Source organism: Notothenia rossii (genome assembly GCF_949606895.1).
Source record: "Notothenia rossii genome assembly, chromosome: 4".
Taxonomy (NCBI): domain Eukaryota; kingdom Metazoa; phylum Chordata; class Actinopteri; order Perciformes; family Nototheniidae; genus Notothenia; species Notothenia rossii.
The window spans coordinates 89,378,373-89,394,366 of NC_136902.1; the positions used below are offsets into that span (position 1 = coordinate 89,378,373).

General features: G+C 41.1%; 1 protein-coding gene and 1 long non-coding RNA gene across 4 annotated transcripts in view; one reads left to right on the forward strand and one right to left on the reverse strand.

Moving 5' to 3' along the window:
* LOC307035913 (phosphatidylinositol 4,5-bisphosphate 3-kinase catalytic subunit beta isoform-like) overlaps positions 1-15,994 on the reverse strand; it is a 59,880-nt gene that overhangs the window by 31,270 nt on the left and 12,616 nt on the right. Inside the window, exons 2-3 of one of the 3 annotated variants that reach the window (XM_079675772.1) lie at positions 14,849-14,928; positions 7,812-7,942 (exon numbers count right to left, since the gene is read on the reverse strand). The exons of 1 other annotated variant lie outside the window; for it this stretch is intronic. In XM_079675772.1, the coding sequence (XP_079531898.1) occupies positions 7,812-7,834 (23 nt within the window). In that variant the 5' untranslated portion in view covers positions 7,835-7,942; positions 14,849-14,928. The remainder of the gene's footprint in view (positions 1-7,811; positions 7,943-14,848; positions 14,929-15,994) is intronic. One more of the 3 variants, XM_079675773.1, reaches the window with a different exon arrangement.
* On the forward strand, positions 12,359-14,224 carry LOC307038129. The gene is made up of 2 exons (XR_013807904.1): positions 12,359-13,415; positions 13,451-14,224. It is a non-coding gene; the product is annotated as an uncharacterized lncRNA (long non-coding RNA).

Consider the following 15,994-nt stretch of genomic DNA (forward strand, 5'->3'; position numbering starts at 1 on the left):
ATAAGAGACTGTCCCGCACAAACACACACATATAGAAATACACACAGTCCTACAAAGTCCAAGGGTAGTAGCTAATGAAACAAGCCACATCTGTACATGCTATTTAGAGCCGAAAGCAGGGAATGTTGAAAAAGCTGTCAAATGACCACAAAAACCACCTTGGAAAATGTGAACACAGGTGCAGGATGAAAGCTGTCTTTCCTTTTCCTTCAGGAATGTTCTTTGTTCTCCTGACTGTGCAGTTGTTGCCTCTACTCGTCTCTCTAGTGTCAGTTATCTCTATTGATGTCCTGCTTAACTATCTCCATGTTCTCATGCTGATGTCAGAGGGGAAGATGAACTCATGACTTTGTTCTGCAAGGACACTCTGAATAACGGTTTAACGCCATTATGTCCTTTTGACCGAGACATTTTGTGCTGAGCGAGTCAGACCTGCCCTCTGCATTAAAACATCTGACGGGTGCAACTCACTTACGATCAACGTCACATTTGTTACACGACCACTATGACACTAATCACATCAAAGCCTCTACCTTACGATACGTCACAGACACGAAAGAAGACATCTCAACATCAATCTCTTGAGACATCTGTGCACCTGTAGCATTACGATGAGTCATGTCTGTCTGCATTGAGACTATATCAAGTCTGAATGACGTTACAGGGTCTAATGTGCACGTCTTAGCCATCTATTTCTGCATCTGCCACATGAGGCAGGTCAGTGAGACGTGGAGGGTAAAAGAAGATATTTTTAATGCACACCACAGATTCCTCTCGGACCGATGCATGCGTATCCACTTACAATACTCGATAATGGCAGTAAGACACGCAGTCTGTATGTCGTTGTGTGCATGTTAAGCTGATAGCAGTACCCTTACTCAAATACTTGAGTACGTTTCTGACATTTTAACTTGAGTATTTCCAATTAATACAACTTCGACTCCACTATATTTCAGAGGCAAGCGCCATACTTTTTACTCCACTACATATTTTTTTAGATTAGACAAATGCTTCATTGGCAGTTTCTTCCTCCCAAATATGATCTTAAATTATACTCAATACATCAATTCACTTCTAATTAAAGTGGCAGTTATTGGCTGACTAATCCAGTAGTATTTCAACTGTTTTGATAAATGATTTAACCTAAAATATGGATATTTTATTCTTTTCTGCCCTTTACCATATTAAAATAACCAGCTTTAGATCTTACACTGACATTTAAATATATCATCTTGGACTTTGAGCATCTTTTTTTTTTTTTAATAACAATACATTTAATATTCTTTCAGTTATAAGTGAATATCTCATAATATATCTCGAACATCAAATTACTGGAAGAAAACACATCTCAACATAACAATTCCAACTCCTTATATGTCCATTTTCCTATCCTCAAAAGGTATTCTCTGAGGCTTGAAACCTGACACAGTGACATCACAGTGTAATTGGAAAGCACCTGCAGTTACAGAACACAACATGCCATTAACGGGGCTCTGAAACGCGGAAAACACACCATCATTATTCACCACTTTCCAAAAGAAGACAAGGCGACATTCATTTGTGTTAAACTAGCCGCGTCTTAAACCACTTTAACACCCGGAATATTACGCTCTTAACTGCCCAGATGATCTCACAGGTTCCACTGAAGTGTCCACATGCACTGTGTTAGGCATGAGTGCGTGTGGTAATAACAGCAGAGTCATGGTAAAGTAGCCAAAACAAATACAGACTAAAACAACAAGCCTGCGAGGAACACGACCTTTGTAACGGTTTTATTGAACTGTTGATTCATCTGTCATTGTAGAGGATGTCATTTTAGTAGAGCGGTCAATTTCACTGTACTGCAGCCGTTGATATTATATTCTTCTCTGCATTTAAATGCCATTAAACAGTTTTTCAGGTCTCGGTCTCGAAAATGACATTCCCAGAACAAATGACCATATCTACACTTCTAAAAGGGGAAAGTTAATAATCTTTTTTCTCAAAGTAATGATAAACCTGTGAGTTGGATGTAGAAAAGTCAGAATCAATATAGATGTTTTTTATTTTAAAGAAAATTCAGATTGAAGATAGTAAAAAACTGTAAATTATAGAGTCCGTCCAAAGATTATTTTTTACTTATAGTGAAAACTACACTTGGATGATGGTAAGGTAGACTAAAAGCTTTAGGAATCCAAAGTACAACATATAATAAGTACCCTGTGTCAAGATTGATGCAAAACAAGTGACATTTGACCTTTTTAGAGAGATTTAGCAAAAACAACTCCACCTCTGAGGTGATTTGGGTGGAAATGGCCGTTTTTACCGTTTCTCTGGAACCCATTGGTCGATTTTGGTGATTGACATCTCTTTCTGACCGTTAGAGCCAATAGAATCGAAGGGGAATTTCCACATACACCTTACCATTGAGAAATGAGAGCTATGCGCACGCAGTTTTGCATCAGAGCGAACCTATCCCTCGCTCTGACATCTGGAAACGGAAAGGCAGGTTTATTGCTTATGGATTATCAGAAATCATTTCCAAGGGACACAGACACATTGGATTAACCTATGGATTTAACTTCAGTAGCGTTTTTATCGTTTTAATGCCATTGAAGACCACTTTTGACCAGACTACAACGCAGGTTAGCCATACTAGCATTTTTAGCTAACTAGCGCCACATGTTTTGATGTCTGTTCTTGTTAATATTGTCGCGAGTTCTTATCATGGAGTGAAAATGTAGGTGCCGATCGATTCTGTGTCTTCTCATGATGCGAATCGATGGGTTGGATGTGCAGTTAAGATAAGTAATAAGGGTGTTATGAGTTAGTTGCTGTGCAGTAATGCGTTTGAATTCGCCACGAGCGAAAAAATGCTGAGGCAAAGCGTTAGAAAATGATCAGTTAACTGAGTTTCTTCCCGTTAGATGGACATAAAACATTCATAGTGTATTGAATATTAAGATGCCCTCAGACGCTGTTTCCCCCCCGGTGTAGAACAGGTTAAGCTAAGCTAACTAGCAGGAAAAAATGTGGATACTTTATGTGTAAGGCAAGTTGGTTTATAAAATGATGATGTATTTGTGTAGGCCAACGCAGAGGTTAGCATCACAAGGGCTCATCGCGAAAAGCAACCATTGGATTTCAGTATATTACAAATATGGGACAAACACACGTATATGATACTTATACGTTTTGTCCAGCAGGATCATCTCCACATGCTAACACCACTTTGTGTTTTTTTAAGTATGAATGCAATCACAGAAGTAAAAAGCTAACGGCTATAAAACAAATACATCACGGTCACATGACCTCACGTCACCACCGCTAAGCTAAAGGTGGCTAATGTTCGGTGTGATGATGTTTAGTCGTTTCATTGTGTCACTTGTTAGCAACCAACGTTTTGAGACATAGTGATTGGAACATTCACCAGTGGGGAATTTACCTGGCGTATTCTATGTCGCAGAACAAAACGTGAAAATATCTTCAGCTTGTGTTAACCGCAGACCTTTTTTGCAGGCGTCTAACCAAAAACACGTTAAAATAAAGAAGGACTTCGAAACCAGGGGACAAGGTGGTAAATTGATTTAGGACTCATTCCTGCACCACTAGTCAAGATGAATGAAATCGTGCCTCGGTGATACGAGAGATCATATCAGGACGCTGGTGCATCGTGTTTTTTTATCAAGGGAATACAAAGTAAAGTGAGGGGAGAGCTTCGATCAGAGATAGCAAAGACATGAATTAATGGCTTTATGAGATAACAATATTGCTGCATTAGTGACCATGGTAACCGCCCCATTAGTAATAAAGTCAATTAGGCTATACATCTAGAGAAATTATGCAGAATAAAATAATTGAATATAATGTGGATTTCAATTGCAGACAGTCTGCATATCAAAGATGGATTAGGAGTATATTGAATTAGCTTGCATCTCTGTGAGGACAGGAGTGTTATGTTCCACAGAGCCTGAACACACACACACACACACACACACACACACACACACACACACACACACACACACACACACACACACACACACACACACACACACACACACACACACACACACACACACACACACACACACACACACACACACACACACACACACACACACACACACACACACACACACACACACACACACACACACACACACACACACACACGAAAGATAATCAGGCCTTCAAAAAGGTGAATGAACCTAATGGCGCTTTTCCACTGCAGGGCCTCGCTCGGCTTAGTACGGTATGGCTGGACCTCGTTAGGCCTGGCTCACTTTATGCTGCGTTTCCATTACAGTTTAGGAACTGGGGTAGTAACAATAGTAACGCAGAGTAGGCGGAGCCGTGACGTCATCTTCAATGCCAAACACAAAAACAACAAAGCCGTTAGCTGTTAGCCCTCAGAGCTCACAGCTCTTCATATCTGTTCAGAAACTAGACAAAAGTTAAACAAGTCCAAACCACAGACTGTCTGTGTCATGGAGAATACAGTCACTGGTTTATTTATGTCTGTAGGCCGTTGTTGTGAGTGTAGACGGTCAAAGCATATACAACGTTAGCTTAGCCGATCTCCATTCAGAAAACACGCATCTTAAAAGGTTGTTCGCCTGCCGTCTGTCTGCAGACTGGTCAAAGCATTAATTCATGGTTTTTACTAACCGGTATCAGTATGTTGTTACTTCGGCATCATTTAGAAACGTGTATTACAATTAAACCACGGTCAAATATGTTCCTCTTGTTGTAGTTGTAGCCCCCTTGCCAGCGATGCTCTCTCTAGTTTAGCATACTCAGCCCGGTTGTTGGCCCGGAAAGAACCTGGATTTTGGAGAGCCAGAAAAACTGTACCCGCTAGCTGGAACTAGGCCAAGTGGAAACGCAACCAAAAAGGGTCCGGGCACGGCACGCTTAAACCGCGCTGTCGTGGAAATGCACCATAATAGGTCTAAGACAAAAGGTGAAAATGAGGATGATGAGGCCCGCTTAAAACAATATATTCATCTTAGAAATTATAATTTTGTAAACTATAAACAATGAATTTTAGTGTAAGAAACAAAAGGTAAACAAGGGTGAAAGTAGAGATCTCCATTGGCGGAGAATTTCATTTATCTATCTCTTTATTCTTTAATACCCTGTTTTCTTGGAATCTAACGTGTGTAACCGCAGTTTGGAAAGATTAAGGATCATTTTCAGACAAGTATGTTTGCCATGAATTACTATTTTAATATATAGCAGTAGAATCATTATTAACTATTGAAGAATGTTTGTTTGCTATTGGGCTTAATGAGGGTGATCATTTTAGTTTCACTTCCATCCTTTATTGTCAATTTAATGAGATTAATTGTTTGTTATTGTTTGTTGTGTTTATTGGGCTTTAGTAAATGTCTGTGGCGCCCAGGGAGCTAAACGCTAATGCTAATGGAGATCCTAATAAAGTCATAAATTAAAGTGAGGTCACGATAATGTGAGAAACTGAAGTGAAACTAGAATAAAAGTTGAAAATAGCACAGAGGGAAGTGACAGAGACGGGAGTTTGTGATGGATTACGAGAAAGAAGGAGATGCAGAAGCGACGTGTGATACAATGTGTGACTGTAACTGCGCCGGGTGTCAACAATAAGCCTCTGTTTTTAGCGAGTGTGTGTTGGTGTGTGTGCCAGCGAGGACAGTCCCGTGCCCTGCACAAACACTGCCCTTGTCCCATATAACACACACACACACACACACACACACACACACACACACACACACACACACACACACACACACACACACACACACACACACACACACACACACAGAGAGAGGGGGCATCAGGGTCACATGGCGACGGTCACACAGCGCCTCCCTACAATAACCATCCACATGATTTACCGTATTTTTGCAGAACCTCAGGCGGCTAACTCACACCTTTAGTAGCTACTATATACCCCCCCCCACACACACACACACACACGTACACAGAGGATCACAAGGGTCATTGCATCACCACATGCAAATAATCTGCTTTTTTAACCAAAGCCTGACTGATGGCGGCCCACGCACTACATTACAAATACAGAAGACTTCCTGAAAGGGCATCCAAATATAGCCGATGTCTAGCATACCTTTACTGGAAGGCTACGGGCTATGCAAACTCTTATCACTACCACGTAGGATTATTCAAAGCAAGCCCCAACACACACTACATGCAAATCGAAGCCTTACTGTGTGAAAGCAAGAAGTCCCACATATGCAACGTTTTGCAAATCTGATTCTGTGAAACAGGAAATGAAGATATTATATACACAAGAAAGTGGAACACATGGCTCCGGTTCGGAGGTCTTTTACGCTGGCTTCCTGTCTGTCAAAGATAAAATACTGCTGGTTTATGAAGCGCTGAATGGTTTAGGGCCGACATGTATTTCGGATTATTTGCTACACATGGAGAATCAGCGTTAGCGTAGTGTTTGGAACCAACTCCCAGAAAACTGCAGATCTGCTGCGACTAGAACTCATTTTAAAATCAAGACTTTTCTCTTTGCCGCTGCCTTCTATTAAATCAAATATTCATATCAACACAATTATTCTATTAAAGCTTGTTTTTATGTGCGTTCTCGTGGCTTATTGGTTTTTAAATGGATGTATATGTCATGTTATAATGGGTTTCTGTTGCACTATGTCTACTTTAAATGCCTTTCATTTTGTTTTTGCATAATGTGTTGTATAAATACACTTGCCTTGCACACATGTCTTGTTTGGTTGGCCTACTCTTCCATAGCCCTTGATGTCATTAAAACAGAAACAGACCGTACATTCGGATGCCTTTATGATGGGCTACTTCCATGTTTCTTTTCTGTAAATGACGATAGTATTTGCGGCTGATCACAGATCCTTGCTGCAGTATGTTTGATGTGGAGTATATGCCAACAGCTGCTCTTTGAGGCTGACGGAGGATTAGCTTTTGTTCCACTTGACACACCAGCTTTTTTTTTTTTTTTGAAAGAGGCAGCCTTGCTTGGAAACTCTGACAAAGAGGAAACAATGAGCAGCTATCATTACACAGCGAACATGTTATGGACATGTTTTTCAATATGTTTCCATCGTAGACAACTGTCAGCATGTCATGTCTACATCTTGAACTACCAGGTCAATCTCATTTCGTTGAAATACGTCCCTGAAAATGATGAATCACTACAGGACATATTTGATTGCTGCTGCAACTACTAATTGTTTTTTGATGAATCTATTGATCCAGAATATGTTCCAAAGCTCGAGGTGACATCTCCAGTTTGCTTGTTTTGTCTGACAACCAGTACAAAACCCAGAAGACATTTCCATCTGAGAAGCTGATTGTTATGGGTGCAACACATTTTATTGATTTATTTATAATTATTTGTATTATTATTATTTACCTAGGGGTGCAGATGTTTATTACTTTTTTTTTAATATAATTTTAATGAATTTTCATGTATGTCTTTCTCACTTCTATTGAGTGATTATGTGTTGTTGTATTTATTCTCTTGCCTTTTTACCTCCTTGTAGTCCATGGAAGAATAATAATACAAATGATTACTATTATTAATTCCTGCCAAGGGGCTGCAGATGAAAATGAGCCAATACATCTGGCATAAACAATCAGTATTTTTATGCTTGTTCCATGTTCAACAAAGACATCGTGAACACTCTGAGGTCGTTTCCACACACACACGTCTCTGAATGCAGCGGGGATGGCTCCCACACACGCTGCTGATTTTTCAGTATTGGTCTCGCAGCATCTTGCCAAACCACCATCTATCTCGCTCGTAAACAAAGGGCCACACATCGGCGGAGAATGACACACACACAAGCCTGGAAATGGAAGACATTTCTGGGCCCCGGCTGTCATCATCGCTGCCGAGGTGAGCGGGTTTCTGGGGACACTGAGCTGCGGAAAATGACACGCTGATGTCCGCCTCGCAAGTATATTCATCCGTCCACACACACACACACACACACACACACACACACACACACACACACACACACACACACACACACACACACACACACACACACACACACACACACACACACACACACACACACACACACACACACACACACACACACACACACACACACACACACACACACACACACACACACACACACACACACACACACACACACACACACACACACACACACACACACACACACACACACACACACCTAATGCTATCGGTTTGACTATTAATACATATGGCACACACGTTAAAGTTATCAAGAAGTATCGCCAAATACATAAACACACATCTTGCTACAGCTTGTTTCAAAGCAGCTCATATCAATTGACAAGCCGTTTACCATTTTATTGATCACCGTTAATCAAAACTCATATCATTCTTTTAGAAAATAAGTTACAATTCTTCAGTCCGGCTTCTTAAATGTGATATTTGTGTAGGTGTTTATTTCATTCTCTGTGAATGTAAACTGCCTACAAACTTTAAAATGAAATGTTTCACCATTGTTCGATGGAGAAAACAATTGACGGACTAATCAACAATGAACATATTTGTTTAGCTGCAGCCTCTACATCTACAAATAGTTAACTGTAGCAGTATATGTTCTATTGTGCATTGTTTTTTAAAGATCAGCGTTATACGTTAAATGCTCTCTCTGGAGGGAACTTCGGGATTTAAGCCTTTGTAGACCATTTACAGTGGGGCAAAAAAGTATTTAGTCAGCCACCAAATGTGCAAGTTCTCCCACTTAAAAAGATGAGAGAGGCCTGTAATGTTCATCCTAGGTATACCTCAACTATGAGAGACAGAATGATAAAAAAAAAAAATCAAGAAAATCTCATTGTCTGATTTTTAAAGACTTTATTTGCAAATGATGGTGGAAAATAAGTATTTGGTCACCTACAACAAACAAGATGTCTGGCTCTCACAGACCTGTAACTTCTTCTTTAAGAGCCTCATCTGTCCTCCACTTGTTAACTGTATTAATGGCACCTGTTTGAACTCGTTATCAGTATAAAAGACACCTGTCCACAACCTCAAACAGTCACACTCCAAACTCCACTATGGCCAAGACCAAAGAACTGTCAAAGGACACCAGAAACACAATTGTAGACCTGCACCAGGCTGGGAAGACTGAATCTGCAATAGGTAAGCAGCTTGGTGTGAAGAAATCAACTGTGGGAGCAATTATTAGAAAATGGAAGACAGACAAGACCACTGATAATCTCCCTCGACCTGGGGCTTCATGCAAGATCTCACCCCGTGGGGTCAAAATGATCACAAGAACGGTGAGCAAAAATCCCAGAACCACACGGGGGGACCTAGTCCATGACCTGCAGAGAGCTGGGACCAAAGTAACAAAGGCTACCATCAGTAACACACTACGCCGCCAGGGACTCAAATCCTGCAGTGCCAGACGTGTCCCCCTGCTTAAGCCAGTACATGTCCGGGCCCGTCTGAAGTTTGCTAGAGAGCATTTAGATGATCCAGAAGAGGATTGGGAGAATGTCATATGGTCAGATGAAACCAAAATAGATATTTTCAGTAAAAACTCAACTAGACGTGTTTGGAGGAGAAAGAATGCTGAGTTGCATCCAAAGAACACCTACTGTGTGGGGAACATCATGCTTTGGGGCTGTTGTTCTGCAAAGGGACCAGGACGACTGATCCGTGTAAAGGAAAGAATGAATGGGGCCATGTATCGTGAGATTTTGAGTGACAACCTCCTTCCATCAGCAAGGGCATTGAAGATGAAACGTGGCTGGGTCTTTCAGCATGACAATGATCCCAAACACACCGCCCGGGCAACGAAGGAGTGGCTTCGTAAGAAGCCTTTCAAGGTCCTGGAGTGGCCTAGCCAGTCTCCAGGTCTCAACCCCATAGAAAATCTTTGGAGGGAGTTGAAAGTCTGTGTTGCCCAGCGACAGCCCCAAAACATCACTGCTCTAGAGGAGGTCTGCATGGAGGAATGGGCCAAAATACCAGCAACAGTGTGAAAACCTTGTGAAGACTTACAGAAAACGTTTGACCTCTGTCATTGCCAACAAAGGGTATATAACAAAGTATTGAGATTAACTTTTGTAGGTGACCAAATACTTATTTTCCACCATCATTTGCAAATCAATTTTTTAAAAATCAGACAATGTGATTTTCTGGATTTGTTTTTTCTCATTCTGTCTCTCATAGTTGAGGTATACCTAGGATGAAAATGACAGGCCTCTCATCTTTTAAGTGGGAGAACTTGCACAATTGGTGGCTGACTAAATACTTTTTTGCCCCACTGTACATACATACAAACCTACAGGAAAGCGCAAACCCAAAAAAACACAATAGGTCCGCTTTAATTCTCTAAGACTGTTAACGGACTATATTTTAAATTGTGGCTATTTGCTAGAAGTCATCTAATTTCTCACCATTTTATCGATCGAACAATCAATCGTTCTCGAAAATGATCAGATGAAACAACGATAAAGAGAATTGTTAGTTGTACTCCCACAGTTCCTATAATAAGTTAAGTATAGCAGTATATGTTCTATTGTCCGGATAATTATACCCACCCGGGTTGTAAGGTCAGTGCGGCGAGGATAATGCCATCCAAACACACGCCGAGGGCAGGGCTTCCTAGGATTGTGTGAGTCAAACAGTTTCAACACACTGCTTGATATTCATACTCAAAGCAAGACTGAACACCGAAAGGTCAGTTCAAGGTCAGTACAGACGTTCCTCATTTGTCTCTGATGAGAAGCTGCGTGTTTTCTCAGTAAAGTGCCGTTACACGCCCTCTGCTCTGTGGCCATAATACGTCGAAGTCAGTGGGAAGATAACCGGAGATAACCGGAGACAGAGCATGAGTAATCAGATTAAAACACTTTTCCACATTTGAGAAGGAGTGGAGGCAGGAGGGAGGCGAAGACAGAACAGGTGCGAGGCCTCTGTTGTGCTTGTTGGTGGTTATTGGAAATAATTGAAAGCAGGACATATTTTCCCGGTGCCGACAGATGTCAAAGCTGCACCTGCACCGCCACATTTATAGAGTGTTACATGGGAGAGGAGGAGGAAGTTAGGACAGTGTTGACTCTGCGAGTTCCTGCAGCTGGCACACATGCCTTCGTGGTGAAGTACAGCAGGAAACTAAAGTGCTAATCGGATTACTATCTGCTGTGGAAATACCTAAGTGTGTATGCCTATGGGCTGCTACTAACCATTATTGTCTTTATTTAATATTCTGTCAATTATTACTTGATTAATCACTTAATATTGGATGAATATATCCTACCTAAAAAGTCACCCGTTTTGCATGTATCTTGACCATTCAATAATAAAAGAGAAGATTTTTCAATTATTCTCAAATAGGAGAAAGATAATAAATAATAATACAAATAAATATAATACAATATTTGATTGCCCTTATTAGTACCGTAATTTTCGGACTATAAGCCGCACCTGAATATAAGCCGCAGCAGCGGCATACCACTCTCGGTTCCACTTTTACTTTTGCGCGCTACCTGTCTCACTCTTTTCCGACCTCCAGCTTTTCCTGCTGGAACCCGCCGCTTAAAGGTGGGGGTCCGCGGACCGGCCATAGAGCCCATAGAGTTAAAGGTGTTGGCCGTTAGCTGTAAAAATCCATAGATTAGCCGCACCGTTATATAAACCGCAGCGTCGAAAAATAGGGAAAAAGGCGCGGCTTATAGTCCGAAAATTACGGTAGTTGCTTTGGATAAAAGGGTGTATAAAAGTAAAATATGTATATAGTAACTTTTGTATATCTCATTTTATTCAAATGTTTTTACTTTAACCTTGCCATCAGGCTGCTGTGACCAAATGTTCCCAATTTAGGATCAATAAAGTAAATCTAATTCAAAGGTGGGGTAGGTAATTCACTTCAGAAACACTTTTTGTTATATTCCATGGAATGCTCTTAACATCCAGATAACAATGAATACATGAAATGCTTTGAAAATAAATACATAAATAAATGTCATCTGTGGAAGCCGGGGCGCTGTAAAAAGCACGACCAATCATCTGAGCCGGCCCGGCTAAAGTAACTGGATGGCCTACCTGCCTGTCAGCCTTCCATCTGTGCACAAAGTTACCTCGTGCCCTCATTGGTCATGTGCACGTTCGTGTGTGTTGGAGGAGGGGCTCTGTGAGGAAGGGGCAGTATTTTCAAATTCTAGCGCACTCGAGCTGGTTTCTCCATTCCTACCTGCCCTACCTTTAATCACAGTTTACCAAAGCCCGAGCTGCTTGTTTTATCCACCAACAGAAACTCAAAGAGAGGTATTCAGTTTACTATTACACCAAACACTTCTTAATCAATGAATGATTAACTTATTAATTGTTTAAGCTGCTTAAACGGCTAATGGACAGGAAACGCTGCGAGTGAGTGACCTCAGAAATTAAAAAAAGGGAAACCCCGTAAAGAACACGTTGTTCTGCTCTTGATAAGACTCACACGCTCCACTTGTGACGACCGGAGTACGAGGGATACATTAGGTCAGTATTACTGATTGTGCCTCAGTTAACTGCTTTAATGGTTCCTTTTAGATCATCCAATCACTACGTCTAAAAACATGGGGCTGCTTCTCAGCTCACTGGGCAGAGAGGAAACCACACAGGGTTCATACACTTTTTCACCAATGACTTCTCCAGGACCTTTACCTCATTTTCCATGAGCAAAAAAATTACTCTTTCTCAGCGGGACCACATGGAACAGGAAAATAAGGTCTGCATATGAAACATGTTGTGCCTATCAAACAAATCAAGTAGTAGGCTTACTAGCTTCTACACGCTAAAGCAACTCAAATCTCTCACCAGCAAAACACCTCGTCAGTTAAATGCCATTTTACGTTTCATTACTATACGATACAGTATTTATTATCATTATAGTGTTACTATTTTGGCGATTAGATAAAATATAAATTATATTTGATGCAACTTTAGTTACATTTCCATGACTTTTCCAAAACTTTGGAAAAATATTGTTTTCCATAACTTTTCCAGGGCCTGGAATTAGCATTTTGAATTTCCATGACTTGTCCAGGTTTTTAATGACCGTAAGAACCCTGACTACCGTACAGTACGTTATTACTGCACAACATGTCCTGCAGAGAGTCACATAAACAGCCATAGGCTAAAGATGGGGCAAGGTGCAGTACAGGAAATGTGACGTCATCAACAACAAGTCGGCCATTTTCGAAGGATACCAATATACCCCAGTATTTCTGAAACGCCTCCATTGGACTCCTTTGTTTACTTCCAGAACACACTGATATCACTGTGTAACACTCTCCCTTCTATTGGCTAGGGCTCTAACACATTGTACGTGATAGGCTAAGGAGGCGGGACATCTCTAAGCGGTTGACCAATAACAACAGAGCCGGCCAGCTAACCAATCAGAGCAGACTGGGCTCTGGTTTCAGACAGAGGGTGAAAAGAGGTGCTGCAGCACAGGCAGTATGAGACATTAAAGAGGTAGACATGTCCCAGTAGAGACACTAAATAGAAATATGAACCTGAACATGGGCATGATACGTCTTCTATAAATGTATTGCCAGGTGTAGGCACAAACTCTAAACACCATATTCACCGACTGACAACAATGATCACAGTCAAATTGTCAAAATCATTTAATCATTCTTCTTTTAGTTCTTAAATGAAATGCTCCTCTCCTGTCGAGAGCTGCTGTCGGTAAGGGCATTGAGACAAATGGTATTCATGTCAGATGCAAAACAGCTGACAGATGAGCCGGTGAAAGCGGATATTGGCGTGCAGCAACACCTCCAATCAGATGAACCTCTTTACACAATGACTGCAGCCAAGAAAAAGTTCACGAGTGAAGTAGGGAGGCATAAGAGATGCTAACGCTTAGCTTCAGTGACACAAAGAGAAACACCCAAAGGGGCCTTTTATGTGGCGCACTCCAGACAAGTTTCACAGTGTTTCAGGAGCCAGGAGGAGCTGATACACGAGAACTGATGCAGTGACGGTGTACCGAGGTGGTCTGACACGAAAGTAAAACATGCTGGCTGACTTCCACACATTCCTCGCCTGTCAGGACGAGATCCACTCGCCCAGATTCATGCTTAGTCAGCGCTTCATTCCCAAACCCCCACACACACACACACACACACACTGGTCTCAAGGCAGGATCGATGTTAGAGCCAATCCTCTCTTTGAACTGAGGGGAGAAGGTCAAATGCCTCAGAGGAACCGGGTTCCCAGGGCAAAGTGTCATGTCTTTAAATGTTCCTTTTTCAAAAGCTGCAGCAGCTACAGTATGCACATTCTGCAAAACTGTTAAGTCGGTAGCTTTTATTCAGCCTTAAAGCAATGTTTTGTAACTCAGTTTTAGCCTCACTATACAAACATATTCACACTTTGGTCTAGTCTGAATTTCCATTCAGCTGTATCAACACAGTTCATACAAAGAAAGAAAAACATGAATGAGAAGAGTACAAATGGAAAAGAAAACATCCAAGATTCTTCTTTAAGTTATGTACTCTTGTGAAGTACAGCTGTTCTTGGTTGTCCTCTGCCGTAGGGCGCCACGATTTTGACAAAAACTGATTTTGATTATTTTTTAACTAAAAGTGCAATTGCCATATGTCACGATATTGGAAGGATTGATCATTCATGACTTATTACTTTCAACATCAAAAATTGTATTTTAACAAAAATGTAGCCTTTAACAAATAGTTTTCTTTCCGCAATTTAAATATTGCGATTTTGATTTTAAAAAGATTATTAATTGTGCAGCCCTGCAATTCAAATTCCCCCAGTGGGACAACAAAGATGAAGTGCACTGAACACAGTAGCATTACAGTTAAAGTAGGTTAAGATAATTGCAAAAAAGACACACACGGGATTTACCTGCAGTTTCCTAAAGTCTCTTATTTCCTGTGCATCTGCTCCCTAATGGGGTTGTCTGGATATCTGCTGGGACACTGCATCTGATGGACCAGAGGACAAAACACACCGTTAGGGGAGGAGGGGGCAAACCACAGAATGTCTCCGAGCCGTTACATTAAATATATATATATGTATATGTATGTGTGTGTGTGTGTGTGTGTGTGTGTGTGTGTGTGTGTGTGTGTGTGTGTGTGTGTACGGCCATTTAAGAAGACGTTGAGACAGTTAAAGAACAAGACAAGCGAGAAAAAGTAAATGATATGAGACAGAGAGTGGAAACAGAACAAGAGACGGCCACACACACACACACACACACACACACACACACACACACACACACACACACACACACACACACACACACACACACACACACACACACACACACACACACACACACACACACACACACACACACACACACACACACACACACACACACACACACACACACACACACACACACACACACACACACACACACACACACACACACACACACACACACACACACACACACACACACACACACACACACACAAAGAGAGGCCCCTGCTGCCCCCGTCATTTGAGATAAGACAACAGAAAGTACAGACTGCCCCCTCTGACCTCTTTCTATTAAACCTAATAATTTCCACCCACGGTCATGTGGAGATACTTTTAGAAACCACTGGCTGTACCCGAATATCCGAATATTCGTTCGTTGGAGCACTATTCGGGTTTCAATTTCGTTATTCGGATATTCGTTTTGTTTGTTTGTTTCCCGTTTTTTTTTTTTTTTTTATTGAATTTATTGAAATCTTCAATATCAACGTAAGAGCTTGTGCCTCTTCGGGGGGTGCCAACACTTAACCATAAACCTTATCGTTTACTTTCTCCGTCTTTATATGTAGATATTACTTTTCTCCGTTAATCTCCGTCACGTTGTTTCCATAGCAACAACAACTTCCTGTCAACTGCGCTAACTCTCCTTCAAAATAAAAGCATGTCCATAAATAGGAAGCCACGCCAAATTACACTTAAGACATATACAACTGCAACGAAAGTAACAAACACAATGCGATATCCTTTTCAATTTCAAAGAACACAAATTCACAAATTCAAATT